This window comes from Dromiciops gliroides, chromosome 5, assembly GCF_019393635.1.
Source record: "Dromiciops gliroides isolate mDroGli1 chromosome 5, mDroGli1.pri, whole genome shotgun sequence".
In the NCBI taxonomy this organism is placed as follows: domain Eukaryota; kingdom Metazoa; phylum Chordata; class Mammalia; order Microbiotheria; family Microbiotheriidae; genus Dromiciops; species Dromiciops gliroides.
The window spans coordinates 294,127,008-294,142,426 of record NC_057865.1 but is presented as its reverse complement, the minus strand read 5'-3'; the positions used below and the strand labels follow the sequence as shown (position 1 = coordinate 294,142,426).

The window sequence follows — 15,419 nt, the reverse complement described above, 5'->3', positions numbered from 1 at the left end:
GTACATACTTTGGTGAGTTTCCGAAAGGACCTGGGATCTCCTCCACATCAAACATCCACATCGCAATATGGTTGTTGAGAAATTTATTTGCATCTCAAAGTCGGGACCATACTAGAGCGTGACCAAAATGGTGGCACCAAGCTTGGCTCACTCCACTGCCCACAGGCACAAGGGCTGTTTCGTGCTGGAGCCCGGTTGAAAACGCTAGAACTAGTCACAGCCCAGTTCTCATATATCTTGAGACACCAGGAGGGAATTTTCAAATGAGATGCCACCCTTTGGGTGGCCCCCACCTACAGAGGGAATGTGTTTTGTTTCCTTGCCAAGCTGACTCACTTAAGGAGAAGGCTTCCGACTGAGAACCTCAAGTTGGCTTTAGCCACATCCTCATCTCGGTTCTGAGACTCATCTCAAACAGAAACCCCAGAGCTGCTTTATTCGGTATCAGGGCGACGCTTCTTGTCTTTGTTATCCCGCCAGACGCAGTAATTCAGGGTTGTGGCCATCACCATCCAGGCCAGGTAAGGGTACATGAGTCGGGCAGCTGTCGGGCTCACTGAATACCAGGACACGGTGGTGGCCACGGCAGCCCCGCTGGTCAGGATGATCTCCACCAGGCCCTGCAGAGAGATAAGAGGGAGGCATTCAGGGACACACTTACAAGGACCCTGAGATGCCAGCCCAGAAACTTTTCAGTGCAGAACGATTTCTAGGCAGAAACCGCTGCTCCCCTTAGCTCAGATGGGCCAGGGCCAGGGTGGGGAAGCCTTGGACTCAAGTCAGGAGATACCTGGCCTCAAGTGCCAGCTCTTCCACTGACACCCTGTGTGAGCTCAGCCAAGTCACCTCCTCCCTCGGCCTCCATTTTCTTGGCTGTCAAATGGGGATAAATACAGAATTTGTACTTGGTATTTCACAACACACTTGGTTGTAAAAACTGCCAGACTTGCATAAAGTCACAATGGAGATAACAAGGAAGAGAACATCCTTCAAAACCTGGCTCAAGGGGCAGTTAGGTGGCGCAGTGGATAAAGCACTGGCCCTGGATTCAGGAGGACCTGAGTTCAAATCTGGCCTCAGACACTTGACACTTAGTAGCTGTGTGACCCTGGGCGAGTCACTTAACCCTCACTGCCCCACCAAAAAACAAAAATAAAAACAGCTCAAATCCCAACTGCTGTAAGGGGCCTTTCTTGGGGGCTGCAAGTGCCTTTTGACAGGGTCCCCCATCAACCCCGTGTCTATCTTGTGTGGACACAATTATTAATGTCCTGTCTCCCCATTTAGAAGGAGAAGAGCTGGGGGCAGGGATCAAGCCAGTTTTTGCCTCTCTTTGTCTCTCCAGTGCTTAGCACGATTTCCTGGCCCATAATGCGCTTTTGGTGGTGAGACAACAGAATCACCTGGGGCAGGTGGGACCAGCTTAGGGAGGTCTCATCTCATCTGAGTTGGAAGCCCAGAAGTCCCTTCCGTAGCTGGCTCCTTCCTTCCCCACATTTATCCCTGTCCTCTCTTGGCCATGCCTGGTAGGAAGAACTTGGGCACCAGAGAGTCCCACTGTTTTCCAGGTGCCCAGTGAAGGTAGAGAGTGCTGGCTTCGGAGTCACATCTCATCTCTGCCACTTACAGACCATTGCCTTGTGTAGTGGGTGAAACCTAAAGGCCCTAACTCCTAAGGAATCCTTGACCTTTGGACACTGAAACCAAAGAATCCTGAAATGAAAAACAATCCATGTTTCCCAGGAGACAGAGACCAGGGGGCCTGCAGACCCCAGGATATTTGGAGAGTTCTATCTGGGATGTCAACACCAATAAGCATATCAAGGTCCGCAAGGTGCCCGTCAGCAAGATGTGTGCATCACTTGACCCCCAAACACCCCCTCCCCCACTCCCCTGTCACTTGGACAAGCTGAGCTTTGTTGAGACTCAGATTTGTCATCTGCAAACCAGCCTTTGCTTTGCTCCCCTCCCAGGGTTGTGGCCAAGAGAGCTTTGTCAGCCTTCCAGGGCCTGCTGACCACCGGACCACTGTGGGGATCTCTGAACGTATCGGCTTGGATCCTCTTTCCACCAGCGGAGATGGTCTTAGTGAATTTCCATGGCCAAAAATCTCCCTGGCCCAGGAGTGGCTAGGTGGCACAGTAGATAGACCACCGACCCTGGATTCAGGAGGACCTGAGTTCAAATGCGGCCTCAGACACTTAACACACTTACTAGCTGTGTGACCCTGGGCAAGTCACTTAACCCCAATTGCCTCACCAAAATTTAAAAAAATAATAAAAATAAAATCTCCCTGGCCCTACCTGGGAAACCACCCTCGTGGGATGAGCCCTCTATCCTCAGCCAGGCTGAGCCCCAGATGAGAGACAGGCCATCACTAGTGCTAAGAAGCCTTTCAGGAGCCAGCATCCCCCTGAGCCACAAGGATGCATCAGGAGAGGACACCATTATGACTTATCATCACCTCGCCTTCTCCCTTGGCTCTCACCCAGTGTAACCGAAGGGAGGGTCACAAGTCATCGTGCCCTGCACACTCATGGAGTCAGAAAAGGCAGAGAGCACAGAGTCCAAACTTACCCAGCCCATCTGGTGAGCACCGAAGAATAAGGGTGGCCAGGCCCAGTTGAGAGCCAGCTGGCCTGCATAGAGTCCCAGGGGCACCACGGCCTTCTCTGTGAAGCCCCCCAGCTCCTTCCAAACCAGGTACGAGCCATACCTGAAACAGAGCAGATCGGGAAGGAGGTGAGCCCCCCATGGCGGGCGAGGTAGAAAACCCATCCCAGGCTCTCCAGCGTGGAAGTCAAGTGCAACCTTTCCCCAGGCAGATCTCTCCACAGCATTCACGCCAAGGGGCTCTGCCGACGGTGACGAAGCCACCCCATCCAAGGGAACGGGCAGCTTGTTCTGACACCCCTTAAATCCCCTCCTTATAACTTGCCCCCCACCCCGGCTCTGCCCTCTGGGGCCAAGCACACCCAGGCTGAGGCCGCTTCACAGGCCAGCTCTCCAGAGACCTGAAGACAGCTCTCAGCTCCCCGCTCAGGTCTCTCTTCTCCCCTCAGTAGGGGATGATTTGGGGGCCCTTTGTGGTCCTGGCCACCACCTTCTAGGCACTCCAAATTTTGACATTCTCAGTATGGGCCTTTCAAGTTTGGAAAGCATTTACGTCATTGGGCTAGGAGGGAGGAATTTTCCAGGAGGGCTGTGGACCTGTAATTTAAACTATGTGAGAGATCTCCTGGTGTGGACATTCCCTCCACTGGTGCAGATGGTGACTCATCAGTCTTAAAGAGACTCATACAGGTCTTAGAGAGTGGACTGGCCCACTGAGAGGCTAAGTAATGGGCCTTTGTCACATATACCTAGTAAATGCTGGAGGCAGGATTTGCACTCAAGTCATCTGTCTCTATCTACACTATGCCTCTTTTACTCCAGCCTGAGGTTAAATTCATTTTTTGACTGCCCTGTCACACTGCTCTCTTATAATGAGCTTGGAGACCACTAGGGCCTCCAAATCTTTTTCACACAAGCTGTTGTCTAGCCCCTTTCTGTCTATCTTGTACTTCTGCAGTTGTCTTGATTGCATTTCTTTTTTTTTTTTTTAAGTGAGGCAATTGGGGTTAAGTGACTTGACCAGGGTCACACATCTAGTAAGTGTTAAATGTCTGAGTCTGGATTTGAACTCAGGTACTCCTGACTCCAGGGCCGGTGCTCTATCCACTGCACCACCTAGCTGCCCCGATTGCATTTCTTTCTGAAGTTTTACTGCCATGTTTGGTTTTTATATTAATCATTACATTTCTATAGCACAATGAAAGTTTACAAGAGCCCAAAGAGATATGCAGTGCCAATATTATTACAGAAAAGGAAATTGAGGCTTTCCAGGCTGAAGGGACTTGCCCAGGGTCACATAACTGGTAAGGACTGAAGCCTAAACTAGAAACCAGTTCTCCTGACTGCAAGTTCAGGAGTTCTTCTGCTACAAAACCTCATCCATCCTTTTGGCCCTCAATTACTTGTCACTGTCGGCCATTCTGGAGGTGATCCCAGGAGCCCAGAGGGACCTCTGTGGCCACCCAGTCCCAGGAATCTGGGCTTTCAGCAGGCAGTCTGATGAAGCTGAAGAACCACCCCCCCCTCATAATCAGGGTTTTCAATTATTGAAGGAAATGCTAAATATTAATTAGAGGTGAGTGGAAATAAAACTTTTTTCCCCACCCAAGTTCATAGACTTCCTGCAACTGTCCGTGGACCCCAGATTAAGAACCCCTGATCTAGTCCAGCTCAATCATTTTACAGATGAGAGCACAGCCGAGAGAAATGATGTGACTTGTCCAGGGGCATATAGTAAATGTCAGAAGGAAGATTGGATCCAGGGCCATCCCATGGATGGTGTGGTCCTAGTCCATCCACTCCATCCTTGCTGGCTCCCTTGTGGTTCACATCGGTCCTCCCCTGCAATGAGGGCTTCTGGGTCACAGAGGAAAGATTATTGGAATCCAATCCAGATCCGCCCGCCACTGTACGAACACCCCCTACACACACACACACACACACACACACACTCCTGCTGCCACGGACTATGCAAATTTGTTTCTCCTGTGGCCACTGGGGGGCACTCGAGCCATACGACAAGGCAACTGTTTCCATAAAACCCAGTTTTAGCCTCCAGGGTGTTCACCTGGTCCCCAGGAAGAAATTTAGAGTCACAGAGACCACAAAAGGGAAGAGTCTTTCCCAGGGACATACAGGTGGCTGGATGACTCAGTGGCTAGAGCGCGGCACAAGAACCAAAAAAGCCTCGGTTCAAAGCCTGCTTCAGACGCTAAAAGCTATGTGACCCTGGACAGCTCAGTGACCCACCTTCAGCCTGTGTCCCCATCTGCAAAATAGGGATAACAGCACCTAGCCCACGGGGTTTATTGTGAGACACAAACAGAATAACATCTACAAAGCACTTTCCAGACCGAAGTCGTTACATCAACACTAGCGGTTATGATTTTGATAAAGCTTGGACCCCAAGCCTAGGAGAACAGGCTCTACTCTTCCCAGCAGACACTGGGGTTTAATTAGATATATTAGAACCCCAGATCCAAGGAATTTCAGAGTTTGCAAATCGACTGGAATGTCAGAGCTTGGAGGGGCATCAGAGGCCATCTAGTTCAACCTAATAGAGTTTTTTTTGTTTGGGTGGGTGAATTTTTTTAGGCAATGGGGGTAAGTGACTTGCCCAGGGTCACACAGCTACTACGTTTCTGTGGTCAGATTTGAACTCAGGTCTCTATCCACTGTGCCACAATGTAACTGTAATAGACCTCCCTTGTTTAGCACTTTCAGTTTTGTAAAGTATTTTCAAAAATTGTCTCATCCGATCCTCACAACCACCCTAGGAGGTATGTGCTATTGTTATCCCATTTTACAGCTGAGGAAACTGAGGCAGGCAGGAGTTAGGGGACTTGCCTATTATCAGAGAGCTGGTGTCTGAAAAAGGATTTGAACTCAGGTTTTCTTCATTTCAAGCATGGTACTCTATCCACTAACGGACCTAGTTGGTTTCTGGGGTTGTGGACAAGGAAACTGAGGCTCAACAGAGGAAAGGTCATTTCAGTTTTCAATGCGAAAAAGAATGATTAAGTGCTACTCTGCATGTAGCAACCCAGGACAAGGACTTAAGAAATGAATTTTTTTTTTTTAATTCTGTTCTAGGGGCAGCTAGGTGGCTCAGTGGATAGAGCACTGGCCCTGGAGTCAGGAGTACCTGAGTTCAAATCCGGCCTCAGACACTTAACACTTACTAGCTGTGTGACCCTGGGCAAGTCACTTAACCCCAATTGCCTCACTAAAAAAAAAAAAAAAAAAAAAATCTGTTCTATATAGCATCGACCCTGGGTTCAGGAGGACCTGAATTCAAACCTGGCCTCAGACACTTGACACTACTAGCTGTGTGGCCCTGGGGAAGTCACTTAACCCCCATTGCCCCCCCAAAATCAAACAAAAACAATATTCCTGTTAATAAAAAAAAAAGCCAGGTCACAGACCCCAGTTATAAACTTTTGTTCTGGTAGATTAGAAGCTCCTCGAGGGCAGAACTATTCTACTTTCATCTTAGATGGATGGATGGATGGATAGATGGATGGATGGATGGGTGGGTAGTTGGATGGATGGGTGGATGAGTGAGTGAGTGAATGAATGAATGAATTAATGAACAAATGAATGAATAAATAAATGAAAAGCTGAAATCTCCCCCTGCAAATCCCCATGACATGCAGACTCCACTTGAAGATGGGCAGGGATGGGGAGTTCAGTGCCTCCTGAGGCTGCCCATTCTACTTAGGAGTATATTTGTGGGGTGACATGAGACACACCATCCCCAGAAAAGGGATCTCTCTTGTCCTGGTTGGCCTCAAGGGGCCATTGCACCAGGATGGATGGCTTTAGGGATGGGTGGCTGCTAGTCTAACTCCCTTATTTTACAGTGGGGGAAAACTGAGGTTCCAAGAGGTGGTGGTTTGTCCAAGAGCACGTGATAAGTAATAGAGCCAGGAGTTGGACCCAGATCTCCAAACTCCAAAGCTGTGGTTGTTTCATGATTTATCAAAGCCTCTTTTTACATCACTGTCCCATTTACATCAATGCCCCACCCCCAAGAGAACCCTCTCTGATCAATAAAAAGCCAAGGCAAGTAAAGCAAACAATGCAAGCCTTGTTCCACACCTGGAGTCCACCCTTTTTTTGCTTAGAGCCAGGACACAGGCTTCATCATCCAGGCTTCTGAAGGCCTAAATGCCAACAGTATCCAAGTTCTGACCATCCTATCATACTGCCATGACTCAGTGTACAAAAGATTCTGTGAAGTACTAAGATCCCCATCACCAGAAGTATCCAAGCAAAGGTTGAATTACCGAGAAGATTCCTGTACCAGATGGGAAACAATCCCTTCCAACCCTAAGATTCTGTGATTCTAATTCTTCTGTGTATTTGGGGTGTTATGTATGATTGACCTACCCCATGGCTGTGTACAACGTCCCCCAGACAGGGCCCAGCGTCCAGTAGGGTGGATGCCATGATGGCTTCTTTAGAGTTGCATACCACATCGGAACCTCACGGCTTGTGATCTGGGATCCCAGCACGCCACCGATGCTCGGGAACAGCGTGAAACCAACTGCAGGGACCCACGGGGGTGCCATGTCTAGTAGGAGCTCTGAAAGACAAAGGACATGGGGGTCCCATTAAGGTTGACTGGCTGGAGTCTAGAGCAGTGTGGGGCTGGGTGGGGGGCGGGGCCAGGAGGCAGAAAGTCTGGTTCTCCTTCTGATTCTACTACTGTTGCATTTATTACCATCTCATTCTCCTTATTATCCTTAGCCTTCATCTTGGGATGGAGCTAGCCCTGGGACAAGTTGCCATTCGAATGCCCTGTAAACTATTGCACTGGAAGATAAAAGAACTACTTTTTATAGTCGAATAAAAGTACTGGGATATGAGCACATCCTCTATAGGTTGACTACAAGCATCCCTGGTGCACCCCCAGCAGCCAACAAGCCTACAGTGACGACAGAGAAGTGCTTCATCCTGTTCCCTCATGGTTCTGTTCTTTGTTAGGTCTCTGTATTTTGAAAGTTTTTTGTTCCATATAACTGAAAGATTATGAGTGTCTGGTTAAAACAACTCTGAGGTGCCACCTCACACCTATCAGACAGGCTAATATGACCGAAAAGGAAAATGATAAATCTGGGAGGAGATGTGGGGAAATTGGGACACTAATGCATTGTTGGTGGAGTTGTGAACTGTTCCTACCCTTCTGGAGAATAATTTAGAACTCTGCCCAAAAGGACTATAAAACTGTATACCTTTTGATCCAGCGATACCACTACTAGGTCTGTAGCCCAAAACGATTACCAAAGTGTGTGTGTGTGTGTGTGTGTGTGTGTGTGTGTGTGTGTGTGTGTGTGTGTGTGTGTGTGACCGAAAAGGAAAATGATAAATCTGGGAGGAGATGTGGGGAAATTGGGACACTAATGCATTGTTGGTGGAGTTGTGAACTGTTCCTACCCTTCTGGAGAATAATTTAGAAAGGCCTGGAAAGACTTGTATGAACTGATGCAGATTGTAGTGAGCAGAACCAGAACATTATACACAATAACAGGAACACTGTATGATAAAGAACTATGAATGACTTAGCTATTCTCAGCAATACAATGATCCAAGACAATCCCACAGGACTAATGACAAAGCATAGTATCTGCCTCCAAAGAAAGAACTGATATTGACTGAACACAGACTGAAGCATGCTATTTCTCACTTTGTTTCTTTCATTCTTGTAAAAAATTACTAATATGGAAACGTTTAATATGATCACGCAAGTATAACCTGTATCTGATTGCTTACCGTCTCAGGAAGGAGGGAGGAAAGGGAGGGACAGATAGAAAATGGAACTCAAAACTTTTTTTAAAAATTGTTTTAACTGATGTTGAGTAAACTGAGCAGAACCAGGAGAACATTGTACACAGTAACAGACATTGTGTGATGACCAAGTGTAATAGACTTAACTCTTCTCAGCAATACAATGATCCAAGACAACTCCAAAGGACTCATGATGGAAAATGTTCTCCACATCCAGAAAAAAGAACTGCAGATTCTGAATGCAGATCGAACCAGACTGTTTCTACTTTTTTTTTTCTTTTGAAATTTTTCCCTTTTGTTCTGATTCTTCTCTCACAATATGACTAATGCAGAAATATGTTTAATGTGACTGTACACAGATAACGTAGATCAGATTGCTTTCTGTCTTGGGGAGGGGAGAGGGAAGGGAGGGAGGGAGAAAAATTTGAAACAAAAAACCTTATGAAAACAAATGTAGAAAACTATCTTTACGTGTAACCGGAAAATAACAAAATGCTTTTTTGATTAAAATTATTTTAACATGTAATGGAGAAAAATAAAATATTATATAAAAAAGATTATGGATATTTGGGATGACCAAATACATTTTTAAAAAACACCCTATCATGTTGAGAGAATCGGGCATAGGGAGCAGCAATGGGTTCTGCAGTAATGGTTTGGTTCCAGCATAGTTGGTTGGTTGAATTCTGCAGGATTTTTTGAGATCTGCATTTGTAGTCTGGGGATGTTACCTGCCCATGAAGGTTAGCAAGGTTCTGATGTATGGTATAAGTCTAGCTACCAAGTCATGTCTTGCTAGGTATTCAGTAGGTGCTAAACTCTTGAATTCTGCAGCGATGTGTTGTACGATCCTGTATCACCCATATTGATCACTAAGTTGGGGATCCCTAAGGAACCCTAATTCAGTTGCCGGTGGCAATAACCTTATTCTGAATCGCCATCATAAACCTTTCAGTCTCCATAAACAAATCTGCAGGGCTTGGCCATTGGTTGACATAGCATGGACTGGGTTCCTGGGGATGTCACCCCTGGAGGGTCTTTTGAGTTGGCTCTTAAAGCTTTGGGGTTTTGTCAGTTCTATCAGAGGAGTGGAGCCACCTTGTGTCACATTCAGCAAACCCAACGGCATGTGCCCTTTCGGGTTGCCATCTTGGTCACAAAATATTTCTGGAGGGTTTGCTTGGTTTGTTTGTTTGTTTGTTTGTTTTTTAAGTGAGGCAAGTGGGGTTAAGTGACTTGCCCAGGGTCATACAGCTAGTAAGTGTTAAGTGTCTCAGGCCAGATTTGAACTCAGGTCCTCCTGACTCCAGGGCCGGTGCTCTATCCACTGCGCTAGGTGCACCTAGCTGCCCTGTTTGCTTGGTTTTTTAACCTGTGCACCACATGGTCTAAAGATTTCTAGCAGTCTTTTTCCTCCTTGTCTGCACAGAAGTGGAAAGCTTTCTCTAGCTGCGTGAGGGTGATGGGCCCCATATTTTGTTAATGTTGCCTGGGGTTTTGTTAGGATATTTGCCCAGTCTGTTGCAGACCATTGTGCAATGTCAAAAGTGTACAAAAGTGCAATTTCCAAAGGGAACATGGCAAAAGGTGCCCACTCATGCTGGTATTAGTGCGGTGCCAATGGCTTTACACACGGCTGTTCTGATATCGCTCCTTGAAAGACTGTGGTCCCTGAGGTCCCTCCTGGTTCTGCTGTTCAGTTTCTTAGAATCCTCCTTTGAGGACCCATGAAAGAAGAAAGATGTTGGTGTTCCCTCACTTGTTCCTGTTGGAGCCGAAACACCGGCAGGGTGTGGAGGACACAGGTCTTACCTTAGCTCTCTCAGCTCAGAGCCAAATTCAAATCAACACCTGATAAAGGAGGAGCAGCAAGGAGGGAAACTGAGGTGGGTCCTGCTGGAGCAGGAAGGGAGAGTCACAGACCGAGCCGATGGCCTAGACCAAGTTATGACAACTACTAAAGGAAAATACAAGCAGCTTCCTGCCCAGTCAGCCCCTCTGCCCAGCCCTGCTCAGGGAGTTCTCACCTCCAGGGGAGTGGAGCCCAGGGAAGCAACCTAGGACGGTGGAAAGAGCACCAGAGAGGGAGTTGGGCAACATGGATTACATCCTGGCTTTCTCAATGATTAGCTGTGTGACTTCAGATGAATCTGATCTCCTTGCTGGGCCTCAGTTTCCCCATCAGTAAAATGAATGGCTTCTCCTAGATGATCTCAAAGGTTCCTCCCAACTCTGACATTTCCATTTTATAGATGAGCAAACTGAGGAGGCCCAAAGCAGTATCATGACTCAGCAACAAGTCACTGAGCTGGTGAGTAGTGCAGCAGATGCCAGAGTTGGGGGAGAGGGGGGGAAACCGAAGCCCTAAGCAAAGCTATGACCCCTAGACCACGCCAATCCAGGGCCCACTTCTTGTCAATCCAGGACATTTCAGAAAATCCAGCCCTTAGCCCCACCCAACCCCCAGGACCTGCTGAGTCCTGGACCTCACCACAGTAGCACAGTGAGCAGCCCCCAGGGGCCCAGGAAGGCACCCTTCAAAACAAGCAAGCCCCAGGATGGAACTCAAAGGCTTGGCCTGAGAAACCACTCCAAAAGGACCAGCGCAGAGCAAGAGCCAGAAGTTCTTGCGCCCAGCCCCTGGGCCTCCATCCGGTGGGACTTTTAGGACAAAACACATACCTGGCTGACCCAGACCCAGAACATAAAACTCTAGTCCAACCCTGGCATTATTCAAAGGTGGAAACTGAAGCCAAGAAGGAAGAAAGGACTTATCCAAGGTCATACAGTAAGTTAGTGGCATAATCAGCCTTAGTCCTAGAGAACAAACAAGGAAATGTATTTTCCCTCCTCTTGGTAGAGAGGTGGAGTGCTACAGGGGCAGAACACTGCATACACAGTCATACAAGATCACAACTGGCTGGTTTTGCTCCACTATAATTGTTATATGGGAGAGTTTGATGCTGTGGGTATGGATATCTGGAAACACTTATGATGTGAAAAAAGCACATCAATAAAATGTATTTTAAAGAAATAAATGAGGGGGGAAAGAGGCATAATGGAAAGGCTATATGGCCCCAGACTTTGAGTTGGGAGACTTGGCTCTGACCCTTACCTGCTGTGGAGTCACTCGGCTGATGGGAGCCTCAGTTTCCTTCTCTGTAAAATAAGGATAGGGAGACCTCCCACTACTTACTACTAGACTGTTGTGAGAAAAGTTCTTTATAAAACTTTAAGCTCTAGACAAGCCTGAGCTATTATCATCAACTTGGCCCGCTGGCCCCAACTCCCAACTAAATGCTCTTCTCACAGCCCAGGGCTCCCACTAGAGAGAAGAGTGACCAAGACATTCCCCCAGTTCATGTGGGTTCTTCTCCCTAAGCCTGGAGCTCTCTCCCTCCTCCCTCCCTCTCCTCCCTCCCTCCTCTCTGTCTCCCTCCTTCCCTCCTTACTCTCCTCCCTCTCTCTCCTCCCTCCCTCTCCCTCCCTCTCTCTCCTCCCTCCCTCTCCCTCCTTCTCTCTTTCCCCCTTCTCTTTCTCCCTCTCTCCTCTCTCACTCCCTCCTCTTTCTTTTTCTCCCTCCCTACATCTGTCTGTCTGTCTGTCTGTCTGTCTGTCTCACACACACACACACACACACACACACACACACACACACACACACACACACACAGATTTCTCCCATCCCTTAAGGCCAAACCCCTTGGGCCCCATTTCCTGTACAACTGGTTATCAAAGCCTCAGTTGTTGGCCAGGCTCTCCAGGCCTGAGCCAGCCGCCCAGGTGCCAGCACTAGATGACGCTGCACATTTATGGGCCTGGCATGGGATCCCAAGAGCAGCCTGGGCACAGGGAGGGCTTCCTGGCACAGCCAGATTCCCGTCGGGAGGATTTTCCCCCTGGCCTCCCACACTTCCCAGCTCTGCTGGCTTGGGCAGGTCTCTTCCCTCTGGGAGTCTACTCTGTAAAATGGAGTCTGTGATCCCCACCCAACAACTCCCTCCTGAAGTTGCAGGAGAATCAAACACCTGATGAGTCAACTCCAAAATGCAGCCTCCCCTTTCTCAGGAAAGGACTTTGGGGGAATTGTTCCTTCCTGCCAGGATGCTGGCCATCATTGAATTTTTTTATTTATTTATTTTTTTTAGTGAAGCAATTGGGGTTAAGTGACTTGCCCAGGGTCACACAGCTAGTAAGTGTTAAATGTCTGAGGCTGGATTTGAACTCAGGTACTCAGGCTGGATTTGAACTCAGGTACTCAGGCTCTATCCACTGCGCCACCTAGCTGCCCCCATCATTGACTTTTCATCAGTCATCGCTGATGACTTTATTAATCCCAGACCTGGGCCTGTGGCCTGCAATACAGTAACAAAAATGGGACATGATACCTGCACTCAAGAAGCCTCAGTTCTACCAGGAAGAGACAACCATTCACAGATAAATACAAAATGGATAGCAAGTATACTCAAAGTAGATACGAAGTTAAGTACACAGTGGATAGAGCACAGGCATTCAGGAGGACCTGAGTTCAAATCCAGCCTCAGACACTTGACACTTACTAGATGTGCGACCCTGGGAGAGTCACTTAACCGTCATTGCCCCACAAAAACAAAGTTAAGTACAAAAATTACAAAGTATCTTTTGAGGGGGAATTGCCTCTAGACACTAGAGAGATCCCAGAGATTAGGGGGTAGTGCTAGAAGGAAAAAAGGGAATCTACAAGTAAGATAAATGCTTTAAGCTCCTTGAGGGCAGGACCCATTTTTATCCCCAGCATCTAGCGCAGTGATAAGTACACAGCAGGTACTTAATAAATGCTTATTTCATGCAGGAAGGAAGGCATCTCAGGCAGGCAGCTGGGAGACAACCCCTGCCAAGGCGAGACGCAAGATGGAACCACCTAGGTCTCCCATCCCCAACCTGGTGTGAGTTCTTTTGCTGGCTCACCTGAGCTCTTGGTTCACTGAAGCCTCCAACTCTTTTCACCCCCTGGTAAAGAGCTGGCTGCAAATGCAGTGAGTGTTCAGTCTCACACTGGTACCCTAACTTTCTTTGTGCCAAATCTTGAGGGGCTTCGATGGCAACCCAGAAACCTGCTATGTTTGAACTATTTCTGCCTTGATATGATGCATAGCCCCGGGGAAGCCACAACCTCTCTGGGTCTCTGTTTCCTTCCCTGTAAAACGAGAGTTGGGGAGTCCCCTGCTCTCTCTTGCTCTTCCAGTTTACTGAGAGCAGTGGTCCAGACCAGGTCACAAAGAGAATCTTCTGATTTCTAAGGATAAGGCATCTTCTCCCCCAGCCTGGCTGACCTCCATCCCTTCAGGCAATGGCCGCCCACCAGTCCCACAACCAAGGCGACAGCACCTCTAATAAAAGCTTCAGAAGGGATTTAAAAGTGGCCCCTGAGCAGAGAGGGAGGCTACGAGCCCTTCCAATTTCCCCTTTCCTCCACGTTCTGAGTGGGTGAAGAGGAACAACTCCCTATACAATCGCCTGGGCTGACAGCCAGGAGATTCCCAGGGGCTCTGGTTCCAATGTAGCCGCTTAGAAACCAAAAAAACTCTCAGCCCTTAGGAACACCAGAAGGCATCTGGACCAATCTTAGCAGGAATCCTCTAGCTTCTGTCTGAATTCTTTCCAGGGGTGGGGAACTCACTACCTCCAGAGGCCAGCTGGTCCACCTTGGGAGAGCGCTAAGTGGCAGAAAGTTTTTGGCTTCCCAAGTACCGTTGCTAAATAAGTCTGTTACTGGTTGGGCAATGTCCTTCCACTCTCCGGGACTCGATTGCCTCATCTGTAAAATGAGGAAATCGGAATTCATGGTCCCATAGGTGCCTCCCGGCACTGTTTCTGCACCTTTGCCTTCCACCCAATTCCATACTGTCTGACCCAGGAGGGAGGGGGGAGGCGCTGACCTGAGAAGGCCAGGGCTGGGCTGAACCCGGCCGTCCTTAGAACCCGCTTGCTGTGTCTGGGGCTATCCTGCACCTCGAAGGCGAGGGACCCGGGGCAGGCTGGCGTTTTCCTAGCAGTGCCCCAGAGCCTGACTAAAGAAGAGAAGTGGCGCTGCTTCCTCATGAGTAAAATGAGGCGAGGCCGGGGGAGAGACTTGTCAGTGCTAGGAAGGGGCTCGGACATCTTTGAGTCCAACGGCCTCATTTGGCAGATGGGACCAATGAGGCCCAGAAAGGGAGCGTGATTTGCCTAATGTGGCACAGAGAGGCAGCTAGGGCCAGAGCCCGAAGGAAAACTCAAGGGCTGGAGACTCGTAGGCTGGTGCCCTTTCAAACCCCGCCCAGGGAACTGCAGAGAGCAGGATGGGAGTGAGTCTCGAGGGGGCCGATCTCAGCTCCAGAGGATGGGAGAGGGGAACGGGAGGCACGGGGCAACCACTCACTCACCTGGAAGTTCAGCAGGGGCAGGGGATGGAAGGTGCGCACCCGTGCAGCCCGGACAGAAGACAACGGAGGAGGTGGTGGCCAATCCCGCCCCTCCCAACCAGGGCCCGCCCAGCCCTCCCAAGCCTGGGCTGGGCCAGAGGCCGCCCACTGAAAAAGCGCCCCACCCAGCATCCGATCTCCCTTGGTCCTTCTGGCTCTCCGCGGAACCCGTCCCTGCCTCGATTTCCCCTTGTGTGTTTTGGTTGGTCCAGACCAGCGGACCACTCATCACGAAGGAAAGTCGCTTCACAAAAGCCACAAGACAACTCGGACCGTCTTAGAGCAGGGCTTCGTAAACTTCCCACTCGCGGACGCGACCCCGGTCATACAGGTCTAGAAAATAAGTAAAGAACCTTTTCCTCTTGTCACATTCTGCCCGGGGCCCCGAGAGGCTCGCCCCGCCCGGAGTCACAGTCAGGGGAGCCAGGGACCGACGGGACCTGATTTCAGGCAGGCCAAGATCTACCCACTCTGCCCAGCCGAAAAATGGGACTAATAATCAGTCCTTGGGCTCCGTTCCCCTACAGGGTTATAGGAGCCCCGCCAGGCCTCGGAAGCGGGTGAAAGGGACCG

At 49.1% G+C, this 15,419-nt stretch overlaps 1 protein-coding gene across 2 annotated transcripts; it reads right to left on the bottom strand.

Moving 5' to 3' along the window:
- Window positions 1-66: 66 nt before the first annotated feature.
- Window positions 67-14,926, bottom strand: TSPO (translocator protein). 2 transcript variants are annotated; one of them, XM_043967203.1, is made up of 5 exons: window positions 14,808-14,890; window positions 11,519-11,562; window positions 7,006-7,201; window positions 2,578-2,716; window positions 67-620 (listed from the first exon to the last, which is right to left on the bottom strand). In XM_043967203.1, exons 3-5 carry the CDS (start codon window positions 7,185-7,187, stop codon window positions 435-437), a joined length of 507 nt encoding a protein of 168 aa, XP_043823138.1. In that variant the 5' UTR covers window positions 7,188-7,201; window positions 11,519-11,562; window positions 14,808-14,890; the 3' UTR covers window positions 67-434. The 2 variants fall into 2 exon arrangements, with proteins under 2 accessions (XP_043823138.1, XP_043823139.1); XM_043967204.1 differs by lacking the exon at window positions 11,519-11,562 and having other exon boundaries at window positions 14,808-14,926.
- Window positions 14,927-15,419: the final 493 nt, after the last annotated feature.

What these genes read in the sequence shown, in the direction of transcription:
- TSPO (XM_043967204.1), bottom strand. Translation starts at nt 7,187, where the DNA reads ATGGCACCCCCGTGGGTCCCTGCAGTTGGTTTCACGCTGTTCCCGAGC. An exon ending in ACGTTGTACACAGCCATGGG is followed by an intron (nt 2,717 to 7,005) that starts GTAGGTCAATCA and finishes GCTCTGTTTCAG; the next exon opens with GTATGGCTCGTACCTGGTTT. An exon ending in GTGCTCACCAGATGGGCTGG is followed by an intron (nt 621 to 2,577) that starts GTAAGTTTGGAC and finishes ATCTCTCTGCAG; the next exon opens with GGCCTGGTGGAGATCATCCT.